Consider the following 18,213-nt stretch of genomic DNA (forward strand, 5'->3'; position numbering starts at 1 on the left):
ATATTTTGGCACCGCAAGGCCTCTGGCCTAATGGCTAAAAAAACAAATAAAAAAGGCCCCAAAATTCACCAGGTCTCTGTAATGCAGTCTGTGGTTGAGTCAGGTAACGCACTGTGGCCACATATGGGGAATTTCTAGAAACATTGGAATAAGAGTAATCAATAGTGAGTGGTATTTCTCAGTTAGTATTTGCTGTGTTAGAGGGAAAAATGGATTAAATGGAATATCTTCCAAAAAAATGAAAATTTTAAATTTCCCCTCCAACTTGCTTAAATTTCTGCAAAACACCTAAAGGGTTAATGCACTTATGAAATGTTACTTTGAATACTTTGAGGGGTGCAGTTTTTACACTGGAGGGATTTATGAGGTTAACTAACATACCGGCGCCACAAATCCACTTCAGAACTGAACTGGTCCCTAATAAAATCAGAATTTGAAATTTTCCTGAAAATGTGAAAAATCGCTGCAAAATTTCGAAGCCCTCTAACATCCTAAAAAGTAAAAGGACGTTCACCAAATGATGTCACCATAAAGTAGACATGTTGTAGATGTTGCAGTAATAATTAGTTCATGTGGCATGACTATTTTTCTCAGAAAAAGAGAATTTTGAATATAAAGGATTGTAAATTTTTCAAATTTTTGCACAAATGTTGTTTTTTACAAAAAACTATTGAGTTTATCAACCAAAGTATACCACTAACCTAAAGAGGAATATGTCACAGAAAAACAGTCTCAGAATAACCTAGAATAATAATAATTAAAAGCACCGCAGAGTTATAACTACATAAACAGGTCAGGTTTGCAAAGGTTGGCATTAAGGCCAAAACAGGCTGCGGAGGTAAGGGGTTAAATATATTTGTCTGTGCTTCTATAGTATATAAAATGTTTTTATTCTCTGGTACAAAGAGTCAAAAAGGCTTCTCCAACCTCCTTAATAGCTACAAGCTAAAAAGTCAAGTCTCCTCTCTCCTCCCTCCCTGCTTAATTGACACCTCGAAGCTGAGTCCTCAGCATGTTCAGGCCGCATTCACACGTTCCGTGTTATGCACAGAACATGGTCTTGGAATGCATGTAACAGACTTTTCCCATACCAGTAGCGTCGCTAGTTCAGGGAGGCAGGAGGTTCAAGTTGACCTCAGTGGCCAATGAGACATTAGCTACACCCCTGAGTAGTGGCAAGGTAGCCATTGCTCTATACTTGTTTAGTAATATATAATGATATAGTCTGTGTCAGGTTACTGTCATTTTAAAGGGGTTGGCCACTTACAAGTAAAATAGTTCAGTGTACAGTATTAGTAAGTGTACTCACTGTATATACTGACAGCAGCTTCCTGTGTACCTCATAGAGCTAAAATTAGACTCCCCTCCTCCAGGCTGGGCTGCCCTGCTCTGATGGCTGACATGGAGAAGCATGTGACCATGCCCCACCCCCCAAGTGTGCACCACTGAGCCTGTATATGCCTATAGAGGACAATAAGGGCGGGGCATGGTCCCATGCTCCTCCATGTTGTCCATCTTATCAAAAACTCACCACAGAGCAGGACAGCACAGCCTGGAGGAGGGGAGTGTGATTTTAGCTCTATGAGGTACACAGGGAGCTGCTGTCAGTAACTGCTGTGAGTACTCCTACTAATACTGTACACTGAACTATTTCACTATAAAGTGGCCAACCTCGTTAAATGGTACATTTACTGTACAATACGCGCGCTGTTGTAGGATATCCAGAAACCTGGAAACCTTTAGTAATCCATATGGCTTTTCTTTTGCACATAACAAAACATTCAGCCTTGTTTAAAATATACAGATTTCACATAAATAATATGGCCATATAAATGTAGCCTCTTAACTATATAATATAAACTATAAAATAATATGTGTTATTATTTTGTGTTTAATCATTCTGCTATAAGACACCTTAACATATTTGTAAGAAATCTTATGCATTTTCACTTTTAGTCCAATAGATGGCATAATATACCAAGTACTTGCACACAGCTGTAAATAGCACTGCTGACGCTTTCAGGCAGCTTGATCATGTGATATATTCCAGCGTGATCAACGTTAACAGTGTTGGTAAGGATTACAGCTGCGTACAATGTCATCACCGGCACAAAGAGAAATTAGGACTATGAAGGACTTCTTGGAGGAAACTGAACTGAACTTACTTGAATGCAAGGTCTGTTTTGAAAAGTACAGACAACAGAAGAAACATAGGCCCAAAAACCTTCCATGTGGCCATATTATATGTCAAGACTGTGTTTCCGCTCTCTGTCTCCCTGGAAATCAAAGACTAGAGTGTCCATTTTGTCGCAAAGGTTGTCGAAAGCAGGAGACTAGTGTATGTCTTCCTATCCTACACCTATTGGAGATTATAGGACGTGTGGTCCCAGATCACCCTGAAGCTTCTTCTGCAGACTCTGCAAGTACTCGAGTGACAAAACTGAAATCTGCAAGTTTTAACCTTACCATGTCCTTTGGTGGTTGGGGTGTACTTTTTAACCCAAGTGGGATTGCTTTTTGTACCAAAACCAAAGGCTTGGTTGTGACGCATGATGGCAAAAAAAGAATTGCAAGATTCGCAATGAATGGGAAGTGCCTGCAACAATATGGAGCAAAAACAGATCCTGACAATGCAGTTATTTATCCAGCTGATGTAGCAATAACATATGATGGTTTCATAATTGTGACAGATACAGGGGATCGATCTCTTAAGGTCTTCTGTCAGTCTGGGATCTGTAAGTTTGTTGTTAAACAGCCCTTTAGCTTGCCCTGGGGCCTGGGCATCAACTCTAAAAATGAAGTTATAGTCTCTGATCCTGACACTGGAAATCTTGTTCTTTTGGCTGTAGACTTTGGCAATGGAAACATCCAAAAGTGTTTAGAAATGTGTTCTCATTTGTGTCACCCCAGAGAGATTGCTGTGTGTCAGTCAAGTGGAAAGGTTATTGTTGTGGAGCATCTAGCAAAGAACAGCAAAAACTCCTCTAGCACTTGCCTTAAAATTTTTAGTAGTGAAATGAAACTCCTAAGGCTAATTGATAGTTTCAGCTTGAGCTTGCTTCTACCTTTAGCTGTACACACCTCTGGGGTGGCATTTGATCAGTCAGGTAATATTTTATTAGCAGACATTAATAATAGATGTATCATTTGCCTTCAGAGGGTGGGAGGCTTTAATACAATAAAACATGTTATTGCCAGTGGCCTCTCCTACCCAGTGGCATTAGCTGTGCTCGAAGACGGCTGTATTGCTGTGTTAGACAGTGGTAACCACTCAGTCCTAATTTATTCTCCATAATACAGCATCCATCCAGCATGTTTCATCTAAGTCAGAGATGGGGAACCTTCGGCCCTCCAGCTGTTGCAAAACTCCAATTCCCCTCATGCCTGGGCAGCCAAAGCTTTAGCTTCGACTGCCCAGGCATGATGGGAATTGGAGTTTTGCAACAGCTGGAGGGCCGAGGGTTCCCCATCCCTGATCTAAGTACAAGCCCTATACACAGCTTTTTTGGGTACATTTAATGCCCATATTTCTGCAAGCATTAAGCTAATTTCTGGCTTGAACACCTTTTGGGGTATGTGCACACTACGGAATCCTAACGGAACACCCGCTGCGGATTCCGCAGCTCGTGACTGCTGGCAGTCGCACGCATCTTCACTTCTGCCATAGGCCTCATTGCATGGTTTGCCAGATTTTAAACCGCAAACCATAGAATGAAGCCTATGGTAGCAGCTGAGATGTGCGCGGCCGCCAGTGTCTGCGCGCAGGTGCGAGCTGCGGAATCCGCAGCAGGTGTTCCGTCGGAATTCCGTAGTGTGCACATACCCTTGTAGTAATGGATGATTTATCAAATGCAGCACTCTTTCTGCAAACATACTCTTACAAACTTGCTATTTAAATAGAATTCGTTGATTTTGATATATTAGACACAAGTATACATGACATACAACTGGCAAAACAGTTTGAAAAATCCCTTCAGATGCACAAGCAATGATCAATTCTCCCTATAAGTTTAATAGGTACAAGAACATACATACTGTAATATAAAGTAGGCCTCATTATCTATTGCTTGTGCCTCTTAGCTAAAAAGAAAAAGGCTTATGGCCCCCCTAAATCACTAACATGTGTCATCTCTATAATAAAAGGCTAGTTATACTGTAATTGTCTTTGCCATTTTTCAGGTTCTTATACTAGAATTGAACAACAGAAGTTGTTTTTTTTTTTTTTTTTTATAAACTGTTATTGCAGTGTGAGAGGACACAGGCAGTGCTAGACCTGTGGAAGCCAGGAGAAGACCTATGTCTGGGCAAGACATGCGACATATAATAGTGAACACTAGAAAGTGTCACGGCCGCGGCGGCGTCCCGCGTTCCGGCCCGCCGCCGCGACCGCCTCCTGCCCCATGCAGCAGCCGGTGTCCATAGTCAGGGACCCGGCGCTGCTGTTACTTCGGCCCCGGGGGGCGCCTCACCTCTCCACGTTCCTGTCTGTCGCTGTGCCGGCCGGCGCGCGCGTCCCCGCCTCCTAGGGCGCGCGCGCGCCGGCTGTCTCAGATTTAAAGGGCCAGTCTGCCCTTAATTGGTTAGTTGCACCAATCACTCCCCTATAAATCCCAGCATGCCCTGTCCCTTGTGTTGGAGCCTCTACATACTTCCCATAGCGTTTGGCCCAGTTCCCTGTTGTTCCTGATTCCTGTCCACTACCTGGTCCCTAGTCCTTGTTCCTGGTTCCTGCTTCCCCGTTACTTTATTGCTCCTGTCTTCAGCCTGTCTCCTGCGGTCACGACTACAGACCTCTGCCTACTGCTCCTGCCACGCCTCGCCTGCCATCACCAGCAACCAAGCCAGGGGTAGCGACCTGGGGGTCGCCTGCCGCAGCAAGTCCATCCCGCCTTGCGGCGGGCTCTGGTGAAAACCAGCGGCCCCTTAGACTCCGCTCCCTGGTGAGGTTAGTGCCATCGCTGGTGACGGTCCAGTGGATCCACTACTCCAGGCGTTACAGAAAGAGACCCCTAGAAATGTTGTTAATGCATAGTTAGTGGTGAGACGACCTAGGTTTTTGTTCTGTATATTGTGCATGTCGGACTGTGTAATAAATTAACCTGGCTGGAAACACTTTAAAAACAAACAAACAAAAAAAACACTGTGTTGGAGTGAAATGTGTAATGTGTCAGTCATTCAGAGCCAAAGATTATGATCATTGAAAGCAAGTGACCCCTAAGTGACCACAAATCTATCTATCTATCTATCTATTCTATCTAATACACACACATACAGAGTATTTAGTGTGACTGCCTTTTGCCTTTAAAGGAGAAGTCCAGTGAAAATTTTGATTAAAGTATTGTATTGTCCCCAAAAGTTCAAATCACCAATATACACTTATTACGGGAAATGCTTATAAAATGCTTTTTTCCCTGCACTAACATGGTAATGCCACAACCCAACTCCCAGAGCTGTGCGGGCTGTGGCTGCTGGAGAGGATAATGGCAGAGGGATGCTCAGTGTCCCTCCAGTGTCCTGTGTCCCTCAGTGTCCCCCTGCTATCATTCTCTCCAGCAGCCACAGCCTGCACAGCTCTAGGAGTCAGGTCGTGGCATCACCATTTTATCCAGGAAGTGAAGCCTTGATGCAGTAGTAAGTGCAGGAAAAAAGCACTTTATGTGCATTTCCCATAATAAGTGTATATTGGTAATTTGTATAACTTTTGGGGTGCAATACAATACTTTAATAAAACATTTTGCCGCACTTCTCCTTTAAAACAGCATTAATTCTTCTGGGTACATTTGCATACGTTTTTTGGAGAAACTAGGCAGAAAGGTTGCTTAAAACATCTTAGGGCACTACCCATGATCTTCTTTGGGTGTATGATTGCTGAAATCCTTCTGTCTATTCATATAATGCCAGACAGACTCGATGACAGTGATGCAGCAATAGGGGTTGGAGACACTGCAGTTGGAACCAGGCCCTTAAGCTAGATGCCCTCCCCTGCCACATTAGTCTAGGCTTTCTCCTGTATGTATACTGATGCTGTGCAACATGAATACCCTGGATCTTCTTCCCCTGCCAACTCAGGAAAAGAAGACCTAGGAAACACGGGGATGATGCTGGATCAGTGCATTGTTGTGGGGCCTACAGGAGAGCAGCAGCACTTTTATTTGTAGGTCGCAAGCTGCTTATACCTTTAGGCATTTATGACAGCCAGTATTTTCCTGTCCCAGCGCAGGCAGTGCTTTCAGAAAGAGCCAGGAGCGGTATTAATTTTATTTTTTCTATGGCAAACTACTTTGTGGGAGCTTCATACAGGGGTAAACTACTGAGTGATGGCTTCATATAAGGGTAAACTACTGTGTGGTGGCTTCATACAGGGGTAAACTACTGTGTGGTGGCTTCATACAGGGGTAAACTACTGTGTGGTGGCTTCATATAGAGGTAAACTACTTTGGGCTTCATATGGGACATTTATATAAACTACTGTGTAGGGAGCACAAAAGGGATGCACCACTGTGTGGGGGGCACAGAGAGGGCATACTATTGTTTGGAAGACACAAAGAGCGATAACTATTGTGTGTGGGGCTCAAATTGGAGCCATTATACTGAGCTAGAGATATATTACTGACTGGGGGCATAAAGGAGGCACTATTAGGGAACAATATGGGGAGTATTATTATATAGCAATGTCATATACAGTATAGGCTTGTATTCTAAATTACAAACTGAGAAAGACAAGCTGCTGTTTGTTGTTTATATAAAAAGACAGAGATGCAATATGGTTTCCATTTAACACCCACTTTATTATGCACACATTAGCAAAGCATAGCAGGTAATTATACCTTCTTAGTATGTGATGGAAAATAAACAAAAGAATGACTCCACAAAATGTAATTAGGGAGGGGAAAGAGTTTGGATTGCTAAATAGGATGATTATATGAGAAAACTCTTTAAGATGCTACTCGTTATGCTAAGATTGTTAGTTTTGCAACACAATTTCGGCCATTTTTAAAATGTGCACAAGCTGCAAGCATTTTAAGTACCGTACATAAATACGAAGGTGAATATTGAACATGACAGCAAGGTCCAGTGCCTTTATCTGGTGTTAGAACTTTATATTAGATCTTTATTAAGGTAATATGGATTTTAAACCTGTCATGCAATCTCGATCCTGGAAACTGTCACTGGCGGCATAATAATTAGAGATGAGCGAACCTGGAGCATGCTCGAGTCGATCCGAACCAGAACTTTCGGCATTTGATTAGCGGTGGCTGCTGCACTTGGATAAAGCCCTAAGGCTATGTGGAAATCATGGATATAGTCATTGGCTGTATCCATGTTTTCCAGACAACCTTAGAGCTTTATCCAAGTTCAGCAGCCCCAGCTAGTCAAATACCCAACGTTCGGGTTCGGATCGACTCGAACCCGAACCCGGTTCGCTCATCTCTAATAATAATGAATTGCACAAAGGTTAATATAAAAGAAAAGAAGATGAAGAAGAACAATAAGGCCATTTGACTATTTTTTTTTTTTTGTACTAACAAAAAGACAGGAAATCCCTCAATACATTTTCACAAATCCGGACACATGAAAGCACTCAACAAAGTCCAAACTGGGACTGAGGGGTCTTGAAGGGCAAACAGCGCCCTGTAGTCCATTAAAGAGAGATAGCAAGTTGTAATATGTCCTGGCTAAAAAAAAAGTCTAAGTCAGGTAGTGTGTCACTACCTATGCTGTACCTAACACGAGAAATATGGACTGTAGATCAAACAATACAACAAAAATTGATATCCTTAGAGTGCCTTTACACCTACTGCATTCACAGCGAAATCCGCTGTGGATTCAGTGCCATTAATCCCATATAGCACATAGACATCCCGCTGTGAGTATGTGAGTTAACCCCCCACCGCCGAGAGCACACATTACCTGCTCAGCAACGCGGCTGCATGCGAGGCTCCTGACTCCGGTCCCGCTCAGGCAATCAGTGCTGCCATGCACTGATTGGCTGAACGGGCCGGAGCCGGCTGCGGGCGGCAGGGGGTTAGCTCACATACTTACAGGGGATGTCAATCCCACTGCACAGCGAATCCAGTAGGTGTGAAGGCACTCTTAACATAGAAAATCTAAGAAATAGTGTTAACAATACCAGCTACAGAAACACAAAACCCCCTAAATAATTTGTTTTCGGTTTTTCAGCATATTTTATGGAAAAGTTCAGTCTGTCAGTGCAAAGTACAATTAGTGGCACAAAATATAAGGGCTCATGTGGGTCTGTGGCGTTGGTGACTATGGTGGAAATTTTTCTTTTTTTAAATCTATGCACGAGTTTGTGTATTCAATAAACTGACAATTAGGGGGCAACGAACCTAGATTTTCACTGCGTTGAGCGCCTTTACTAGCAGCTTACAGTGTCTTCTTTAGCTGGTCTCCCTGAGATTAGTGATCGTTTTACCTTGGTGGTATACTAGGCATTGCTCCCACTAGCCAGATACCTACTCCAAACTGATGAGGGGCAACACCCTGAAACAGCTGTCTGTGGATGGACATCTGGCTTTGGTATTTTCCTTGTCATATCCTTAGACTCATAAACTGAGTAGGATATTGACTGAAAGGGCCACTTAATATGGTGGTTTTGGTGGTCTCCTTACAGGAGCCACCCATTGGCTAGGTCCTTCCTTGGAGGGATATCTGGCTAGTCCCAAGTTTTGAGACTCTTAAATGACTCAAATGACTTAAATGGCTCTACTGACTCTTTTTGCATAAACGGACAAGCAAAATATGGAGACACCATTCTCTAGGGATTCCTAGAAACAATGCTGTTTGAAATCACTCACGAGCAGGGTCTTCTCTCCCCCTGAAACAGTCTATCACTCATTTATTGTACTGATTTTTGTCTTATCTGGTATGTACTTGAATCCCTTTTCATATCTTCAAGGTCCTAGAATTAATGCAACTTGAAATAAATGACAGTTATTCTTTGCACTCCATATATAGTTATGGAACACATTCTCACAGCTGGTGAGATCCCATAAGTTTATACCATTTATGCCAACACTTTAGTACGAACCTTATCAATATGGGGAATGTAAACAAGGCAGCCTAAAGAGGTTTTCCAGGGAATTCTTAAACTATACATACTATGACAGAAAAAAACAAACAAAAAAAAAACGAGCAATACTTGCCCCACTTGCTTCCCTGCTGCACCCATTGTGATCATAATCCTCTGGTCCCAGCTGTGTTCCTAACCTGACGGCTTCTGCCCCCGTTCAGCCCTGTGATTGGCTGTGATTCACACTTTAGTATTTGGTCATTATTCGAAATCCTTTTTATGTCAAAATAAGAAAAAGAAGAAAAAGTATAAATACATGTATAAATATAATTTTACTCTGTATTTGGGAATTAGGATGTATTCCTGGCAATAGTACGCCATAAAAAGAATTAACATAACTTAAAATAACTGAATATTTAAATATTTGTGTGTGTAAAAAACTGCAAATACTATTTTAAAGCGACTCTGGAAAAGCAACTTTTGAGCACTTTGTGCCCCCCCACAGCTACTTATACCTTCCTGTAGCTGATGATAAGTCCTTGCTGGTGGTATAGGTCTCCACGCTGGTGTTGCTTTCCAGTGCCAGAAAATCATACTTTACTGTAGCTGGAACCGTGCCTTAGAGGCGTGGCCTAGAGCGATCGTGCCCTAGAGCGATCGTGCCCTAGGCCAGCGTCACCTGCCAGCGTCTCCCCCGCCTCCCGTTCAGCCCCCTGTCCGCCCTCTGTCCGGTGCCCAGACATTGCAGTGATTGCGCATGCGCTGCCTTGTAACCCCTCCAACGCCAACACGATGACGTGTCCGGGTCAGCGCCACCTCTCTGGTGTGGCCGCTCAGTGGGACAGGCAGGAGAGGTGGGGAAAGGCCGGGAATGTCAGCAACACGGGACGGGGACGGCGCTGAGCGGTCACACCAGAGAGACAGCGCTGACCCGGACACGTCATTGCGTCGGTGTCGGGGGGGTTACGAGGCGGCGCATGCGCAATTACTGCGATGGCGGGCAGAGGGTGGACAGGGGGGCGGAACGGGAGGCGGGGGAGACATAGAAGACCACCACACAGGCGGCACTGGCCTAGGGCACGATCGATCTAGGCCACGCCTCTAAGGCACGGTTCCAGCTACAGTAAAGTATGATTTTCGGGCACTGAAAAGCAGCACCAGCGTGGAGACATATACCACCAGCAAGGACTTATCATCAGCTACAGGAAGGTATAAGGAGTTGTAGGGGGGCACAAAGTGGGTACAGAGTCGCTTTAAATTTTGTCAATAGGGCAGTGCAGGGTGTAACAGAGGCGTGTGTTGTGGGACACTAACCATTGTCTGATTACAAAATAAAAACTGCAGCACGTGTACAACAGGTGACTTGGCACAGTGCTTGTGTATGTGTTATCTGAAACTGTGTCAAATATATATAAAAAATATAAAAATATATTTTGTAGTCATACATTTCTTACACCAATCCTTTCTTACTAAAACTTTCCAAGTACATACTGTTGCACAGGCTGTTTGATAAATCTTACAATCAGAAGATTGTCTACTCAAAATCTAGACCAATGTTTTCTAAAAGACAACTCCGGATTGATTAAAAAAAAAGAAACCCAGACACACACTTCATACTCACCATCCTTCCGGTGACAATCGCTGCATGAATCTCCCGCCGGCCGCGTCCCCGTCTCCAGCCGGCGTTTTCAAAACCCCCTTACCTCCGGGTTCCAGTGAAGTGAATGGGAGAGAAAAGGCTGCTGGTGCGCCATGCTGGAATCCATGTGATGCACTCCAGTGTATTTTTTCCAGTGTGACACAGTGCTCTCTGCTGCCATGTCTGTCCCTGATAGGAACTGTCCAGAACAGTAGCAAATCTCCATGGAACACCTCTCCTGAATTGGACAGTTCCTGTCAGAGGTGGCAGAAGAGATTACTGTGTCAGACTGGAAAGAATACACCACTTCCTGCAGGACATACAGCAGCTAATAAGTAATTTACAAATCAGTTGATTTGAAAAATTTTTTTTTTCCAGAATACCTCTTTAAAGAAGGGCAGCTTCTATAGACTATACATGGGAGAAATAGTTCACAGTAAAAAAAAAATAGTCTAGACGGGGTAGGGTCTTCTCAAAAAGATGGTATTTCTTACACAAAGAAAGAAATGTAATGAGGTACTGGACTCATTACACATCTAATAATGATGTAACAAATGCCAAAACTAATAATGTAGATAAAACCTTAATACCTAAATTAAACCACAATCAATAATACAGTATTCAGATTATACCAGCATCAATGAAACCCCAGTTCAGTAAGAAACAACACTAAATGCAGATTGTGCACCCTAGGCATGTAGATCCTATTTCTCCTTTTTGTGGATTTATTCTAAAAGCTTCATAATCTCTAAGGCTAGAATCCTGGGAGACAAGAGTAACAGTAGTTTTTAATCCAGGCAGTGATTTTGCACAAAAATGCCAAAGCTATAATCCTCAAGGGTTTTGCATGTGGGAAAACAATGTCCCATTTATTGCAATCTTCTGCGCTCACGTATACAGCCTCTTTCTTCCAGGTATCTTATTGAATGGCCTCTAACCGGTGCCTAGGCTTAGATCTTATTAAGGTAAAGGCCAAATGTTCTAAATATCACATAACCAACAGAATTATTGATCACAGTAAGTAGACAGCTTAGGCTGAGTTTACACAACTCACTGTGGCTTCCACATATATTCTACTAGTGAAGGAAAATTGAAGCCCATTCACATATTGCATCAGCGGCTGCTACAATCTTGTTGTGTTTAGGAAAGCTCAAAGTGTGTAGGGGGAAGTGAGTAGTTCCACCTAGGTGCACATGTACTTTCACAGGCTGCGTCACATTGTTTCTGTATAACATTTTTCATGGCATGTCCCAAAACAAACCACCAAGTCATATCATTGCACCAGCCTAAGCATTGGATCAGGCTGTAGGCCTTAAAGGGTAACTTCTTTTCTATTTAAAGTGCATTAAAAGTTATATAGACGTATTACAATGTATTACTGTATCTGTGCGGTTCTGCCACACCGGTAGCTGATAGAAATCCAGGAAGTGAAGAAAAATGGCCTCTGTGCCAATTCACATTGTCTCCCGCTCCTTCTGCTCTCCCCCCTTAGGAGACAAATATTCCATGCCTCTGTCTCACATTGTGTGTCTCACATTGTGCTGAGATCAGGCTGATGATGCAGACAAGGGGCAGGGCGTGATGTCACAGGAGGCTTGGCTGGATCCCCCAATACGCTGAGGGATTCACCATCTCTGACCAGCCAGAAGCAGCTGCTGTAATTTCGCTGATTGTGCACAACTCTGCATGGAAATTAGAGCTATGTTCACACATGTTGGAGTTTCGCTGCAGTGCTGCTGCGTATTCACAAAAATGATGCAGTAACACAATTAAATGGTGCTAAATGGCCGAGAGGATCAGAGTCGACACTGCCAATCCCACCTGGAGAAAAAACAAGGCATAAACAGTATATCCCATGTAAGATAATATCGGATAAAGTCCTTATTGTGGGGTTCAACTTCAAAGATAAAAAATGCTTGATCATAATATGTGCACGGAAAGGAAAAGAAAAAAAAAATTAAATTCAAAAAGTTCTTAACTTTATTCCAATATCGGCATTAAGGGAACAAACACACACAGCAGATACGCAGCAGATTTGATACTGTGTTCAGTTATTTAGATCTAATCTGCTGCGTATCTGCTGCGTATCGTAGCAGTAAATACGCAGCATATAAGCCGTGTGTTTGTACCCTTAAGGTAGTAACTGTATGCTGTGTGGGTGGGTGTGACTACAATGAAATGATAAAGTACTGCAAAAAAATTTGTAACACAATGAAACTGCAATGTGTGAACACAGCCTAGATCAAAGATGTCAAACTCAGGCCCTCCAACTGTTGCAAAACTACAAGTCCCATCATGCCTGGACAGCCAAAGCTCTAGCTTTGGCTGTCCAGGCATGATGGGAATTGTAGTTTTAAAACAGCTGGAGGGCCTGAGTTTGACATGTCTGGCCTAGATGTTCTGCAACAGCTTAAAGGGGTTGTCCAGCGCTACAAAAACATGGCCACTTTCGCCCTACTGTTGTCTCCAGATTGGGTGGGGTTTTGAAACTCAGTTCCATTGAAGTAAATGGAGCTTAATTGCAAACCACACCTGAACTGAAGACAACAGTAGGGGGAAAAGTGGCCATGTTTTTGTAGCGCTGGATAGCTCCTTTAAGACGGGGAATGGGCAGGGTGAAGGACTGTGATGAACAGCTGAGGGAAAGCAATGCATTCTGGAACCTGTAGTACTGTGTGCAACTGCTCAACCAGGAAGTACAGCCAAACAATAGAGAACAAAAAAACCCCAAACAAATGGATTTTTGGTAGTTTCAAAACTGCGATAGATAGGTAAGTAATGCTATTTGCTTCTGCAGAAGTTTAATCCCCCCCTCCTCTACCTGGAGTTCCCCTTTAAGGGCATTTGTGCATGCAACCTATGAAAATGAAGAGAGGAGTGGGATGCTGACAGCTCCTGCTCTGCCATTCTGTTTCACTGTGTTTGGAGAGGAACTCTGGGCAAAATCTATTTTTAAATGTTATTACATAAGCAAAGTTAGACAAAATCCTTATGTACACCAATTATGAAAAAAGCACATATAGTGCTATTTTCCTTAATTTAGTAGCTCAGGCAGGCTTCAGTTTATAAAAAAACAAAACAAAAAACATGACGTCACAACCCGGTTGATATACCTGAAGGGTCCAGCAGGGGGCGCAGTATATGTAGAAATATAGAAGTAGAAGTCTGTGTAGAAAGTTTTCGTAGAGCAATCATCCCCCCCTGGATCGCACCAGCCCCCTCCCATGCAACAGGATTGCCGACCTCCTCATGCGGCTGCAGTCAGGCCAGAGGGGGTAGAAAACCATCATTGAAGCTATATTGCTTTTTTAATTTTTTTAATTTTTTTATCAGCACTGGAGTACCCCTTTAAGCGATGTTTAAGTGACTCCAAAAACAATTTTTTTTCAACGATTAATCTCTTTGTCTAAACACTGATAAAAATCAAATCAACACTTCAAAATCATTAAATGATCGATTGAGCGATTTATTGCTCTGTGTAAAAGGACCGTCAGGCTATGCTCCCACACAGTTTTTTGCTCAGTATTTTGCAACCAAAACCAGGATTGAAAACACAGTAAGGCTTTGTTCACACACTGTTTAAATTGAGTGGATGGCCGTCATTTCGTCCGCTGTCTTAAAATAACGGCTTTTATTTGCTATGATCCTGGGGGCCCACCAATGAAGAACCAGTGAGAAATGACATGTCAGTCAGTGTTAGCGAAGGGTTCCAAAGCTGGGGGCCCACCGAAGGAGCCTCTGTTCCTTTGGTGGGCCAGTCTGACACTGTGTGGGGACATAGCCTGAACCTAAGTGGTAATTTTTGGTGGTCAAGCCAGGTACAGCTGAGCCAGTATAATCCCCATTCTGGAATCTCCCTGATGTGCCCTCTCACTAATTGGCTGGTATGACTTTGCTGTATATACCCACCTTCTAATACACAACCTGCTGGAGCCTGATTGCTGCCCACCATAGTGAAGGCTGACATAACCAGAGTCCATGATAAGCCATGCATGGAGCCCCAGGGAGGAGACCACCAGGGCCCCAGTGAGGAGACCACCAGGGCCCCAGTGAGGAGACCACCAGGGCCCCAGTGAGGAGACCACCCGGGCCCCAGGGAGGAGACCACCCGGGCCCCAGTGAGGAGACCACCCGGGCCCCAGTGAGGAGACCACCAGGGCCCCAGTGAGGAGACCACCCGGGCCCCAGTGAGGAGACCACCAGGGCCCCAGTGAGGAGACCACCCGGGCCCCAGAGAGGAGACCACCAGGACCCCAGTGAGGAGACCACCCGGGCCCCAGTGAGGAGACCACCAGGGCCCCAGTGAGGAGACCACCAGGGCCCTAGGGAGGAGACCACCCGGGCCCCAGGGAGGAGACCACCAGGGCCCCAGTGAGGAGACCACCAGGGCCCCAGTGAGGAGACCACCAGGGCCCCAGTGAGGAGACCACCAGGGCCCCAGTGAGGAGACCACCAGGGCCCCAGTGAGGAGACCACCAGGGCCCCAGTGAGGAGACCACCCGGGCCCCAGTGAGGAGACCACCAGGGCCACAGTGAGGAGACCACCAGGGCCCCAGTGAGGAGACAACCCGGGCCCCAGTGAGGAGACCACCCGGGCCCCAGTGAGGAGACCACCAGGGCCCCAGTGAGGAGACCACCAGGGCCCCAGTGATGAGACCACCAGGGCCCCAGGGAGGAGACCACCCGGGCCCCAATGAGGAGACCACCCGGGCCCCAGTGAGGAGACCACCAGGGCCCCAGCAGTACCCTCCTGGGGAGCCCCCTAGGTGCCTTGATCCGGCTGTCCTGTAGGTGGCACGGCTATATCTTGGTAAGGATTGAGCCAGTGTGAATCCAAGAAAAGGAGGAGGAAGGGGAGGGAGGGGCTGGCAGGGAGCAGCACTAGGCTCCGCTCCTGCCTGCACACTGATGATAATGGCGACAGGCGCAGGACTGCGATTTCTCCCCCACACATAGGCGTACGCCGGCCGCTGCTTGGTACCGGGATGGGCTTTCTTACCCCGGGAGGTCTTCTTCTTCCTGCGACAACCAGGCGACATCTGCAGCCGCGCTCTGGGGACCGCCATAAGCACTTGATCTGAGACGGATTCTGTGGCCCCGGGGCGGCGGCGGCGGCGGTGCTGGAGGGGGCTTCTTATGCGTGGTCCTCCTGGGTGGCCGATCGGATGATAACATGTCGGACAGCAAGGTGAAAGTGGCCGTCAGGGTCCGGCCCATGAACCGGAGAGGTAATGAGAACAGGCTTCTACCGGGGAGGGAGCTGCAAAACTCTGGAGGAGTGCGGAAAGTAACCCGTGCAGTGCCAGGGAGCCGTGCTGACCTCTGTGACACCCACGGGGCATCAGGGAGCTTAGTCTCTCATCAGAGGGGGCACTTCACCTTGCCTGCCTCATAACTGCTGGGAGGAAAAAACTTTTTGGAAGTTTGTGGGAGCAGTTAACCCTTATCGCTCAGTTACTGACACTTTGTAGTCTGTCAGCTAATAGGTCATCTGTATGATGGCAGGCACCCCAGTTACTTCTTACACCCCTTAGTATACATGTAAGCAAGATGCCACAAGTGACTCTCCTGGGTCCCCATACTCACAGTATTGTGTATTGTATGCAGTCCCATCCTACTGGCATGGTGACACTTCTCTAAAGCCTGTCAGTGTTGTCACCCATGTTATGTCCCAACATCCATAGCTGTGAGGACTTTGGATGTGACATTGGCACAGAATAAATCCTATCCATACCAACTACTAGTACCAGCTGCCCCATGTACAGCAGTGACACTCACCAGCTTACTGTAGTGCCAGGAGATATGCAGTGCCCACCTTTACATGTACTTGGTTATGTCACTGTCCTTCATGGGTTATGGGAAAGTTGGTGAACTTTTTCACTTATAGAATGTTGGCAAGTGCTGTGTTGTCAGTGGTGTGAGGGCTGGCATCTGTAACCATGTGCCCAACAATTCTTTGATTTAGAGCTGGATCTGAATACAAAATGCATTGTGGAGATGGAAGGGAACCAGACGGTGCTGCATCCTCTACCTGCCAGCAACAAGCAAGGAGGAGAGAACAGGTGAGGCCGCTCAGTCCTGGGAAACCCTCCTGCATTGCTTGGGGGCTTATAATGCTATATTGCAGGTGCAAGAACAGAATGGACCAAGCATTTGTTTTACCTGTTGAGAGAAACAAGTTTTCTGACAATCTCTCGGTTTTGCCGCTTTACATATATATCTTTGCTTCCTGTCCATTGCAGATTTGTGTTGCTATTTTGCATGCCGGGCTGTCGGGAACATAAATCCTAATGGCAGAGCATGTTACTAGTATATATATTTATTCATGAGTCATCGCTTCTTATTGCTACAATCCATGTCAAGGTGACTGGGGAAAACAGAGGCAACAGCTGGAAAGAAATGTGGGAAATAATCTGATGTTTTAGATAAAATAAATGGAGGCTCTGGCTACAGTTATTGGGACTGGTGTGGTCCATCAACATGCATATTCATCCATCTTCTTATCATCTATGATGTATTACATATACCTCTAGTGCAGCCAAGATGTGGAGCTTTTGCCCATAATGGCACATTGGAACATGGCAGATTTGTTGTGGATTTTCAGTGTGGATTTTGCCCTGAAAGATTGCCTCAAATTAAAGGGAACTTGTCAGTTATTTTATGCTGCCTGAACCACAGGCAGCATGAGACAGAGACAGGCAGCGTTATGATTTTCTCTATAAGGCCTGGATTTATTATGTGTCTAATAAATCTCGCTTATGTGTCAGACAGCTCAAACTCTGAGCTATGATTGGTTGCTATCGGTCTGACACACAGAAATCTGGGCCTGTGTCTCTAGAGATGGATCTATTGATCAAGGACGGCAGGACAATAGGAAGCCACTGGGAACTGCCCACATGTATTAGTGCACTGATAAATGATAGTGTGAATGATAGCTGTGATAACTCAGTTTGACAGGGTTCCATTCTGCCTGTGGTTCAGGCAGCATGAAACTGAATGATGTAAAACAATAAAGGAAGTAATACTCCCCTAAATGATCAACCCACAGTGGGCATTCCAAGGTTTCTCAGGACCTCCATTGTACTTCCTAGTCCCTATTGGCACAGATGTGATTGTTGCAGCCAGTCACTGCCAATCACTGGCTGTAACAGGTCACCACTCGGGCCATTGATTGTCTGTGTCAAGAAGTATGGCTGGGGATTGGTAAGGTGAGTACTACCACATCCTATTTTTTTTGTTGTTCAAACTATGTTGAGCTAACCAGAAAATTCTATTAAACTACAAAGCCCATTCACCCAAAGCAGATATTATATATTTTTTAGGCCTTCCTATGCTTTGTCCTAGCGACTTTTTAGCTTGTGAAGTCATTCGCTATTGAATCGCTCTGTATTAGAAAGCATACAAATGTAATTGTAACAAAGTCCTTCCACACCAGAAATATCTCTGGGCTAGGGTCAGGTTGCAGGGATGAGAAGGCTTTCTGTTGTGTGGATTACTGCTTCTTATTTGTTCCAAGTGCATTTCCTCTCAGACCTACCCT

General features: G+C 45.0%; 2 protein-coding genes across 14 annotated transcripts in view; both read left to right on the forward strand.

The window, feature by feature from the left end:
- The first annotated feature begins 2,014 nt into the window (after positions 1–2,014).
- NHLRC1 (NHL repeat containing E3 ubiquitin protein ligase 1) lies at positions 2,015–3,330 on the forward strand. Its single transcript, XM_069960160.1, has one exon. It carries the CDS (start codon positions 2,096–2,098, stop codon positions 3,293–3,295), a length of 1,200 nt encoding a protein of 399 aa, XP_069816261.1. The 5' UTR covers positions 2,015–2,095; the 3' UTR covers positions 3,296–3,330.
- Positions 3,331–15,557: 12,227 nt separating this feature from the next.
- KIF13A (kinesin family member 13A) overlaps positions 15,558–18,213 on the forward strand; it is a 166,090-nt gene continuing 163,434 nt past the window's right edge. For 12 of the 13 annotated variants that reach the window (XM_069957958.1, XM_069957963.1, XM_069957965.1 and 9 more), the window contains exons 1-2: positions 15,558–15,901; positions 16,639–16,735. In XM_069957958.1, the coding sequence (XP_069814059.1) occupies positions 15,847–15,901; positions 16,639–16,735 (152 nt within the window). In that variant the 5' untranslated portion in view covers positions 15,558–15,846. The remainder of the gene's footprint in view (positions 15,902–16,638; positions 16,736–18,213) is intronic. The other variant, XM_069957962.1, reaches the window with a different exon arrangement.

Source organism: Dendropsophus ebraccatus, chromosome 2 (genome assembly GCF_027789765.1).
Source record: "Dendropsophus ebraccatus isolate aDenEbr1 chromosome 2, aDenEbr1.pat, whole genome shotgun sequence".
Lineage (NCBI taxonomy): Eukaryota > Metazoa > Chordata > Amphibia > Anura > Hylidae > Dendropsophus > Dendropsophus ebraccatus.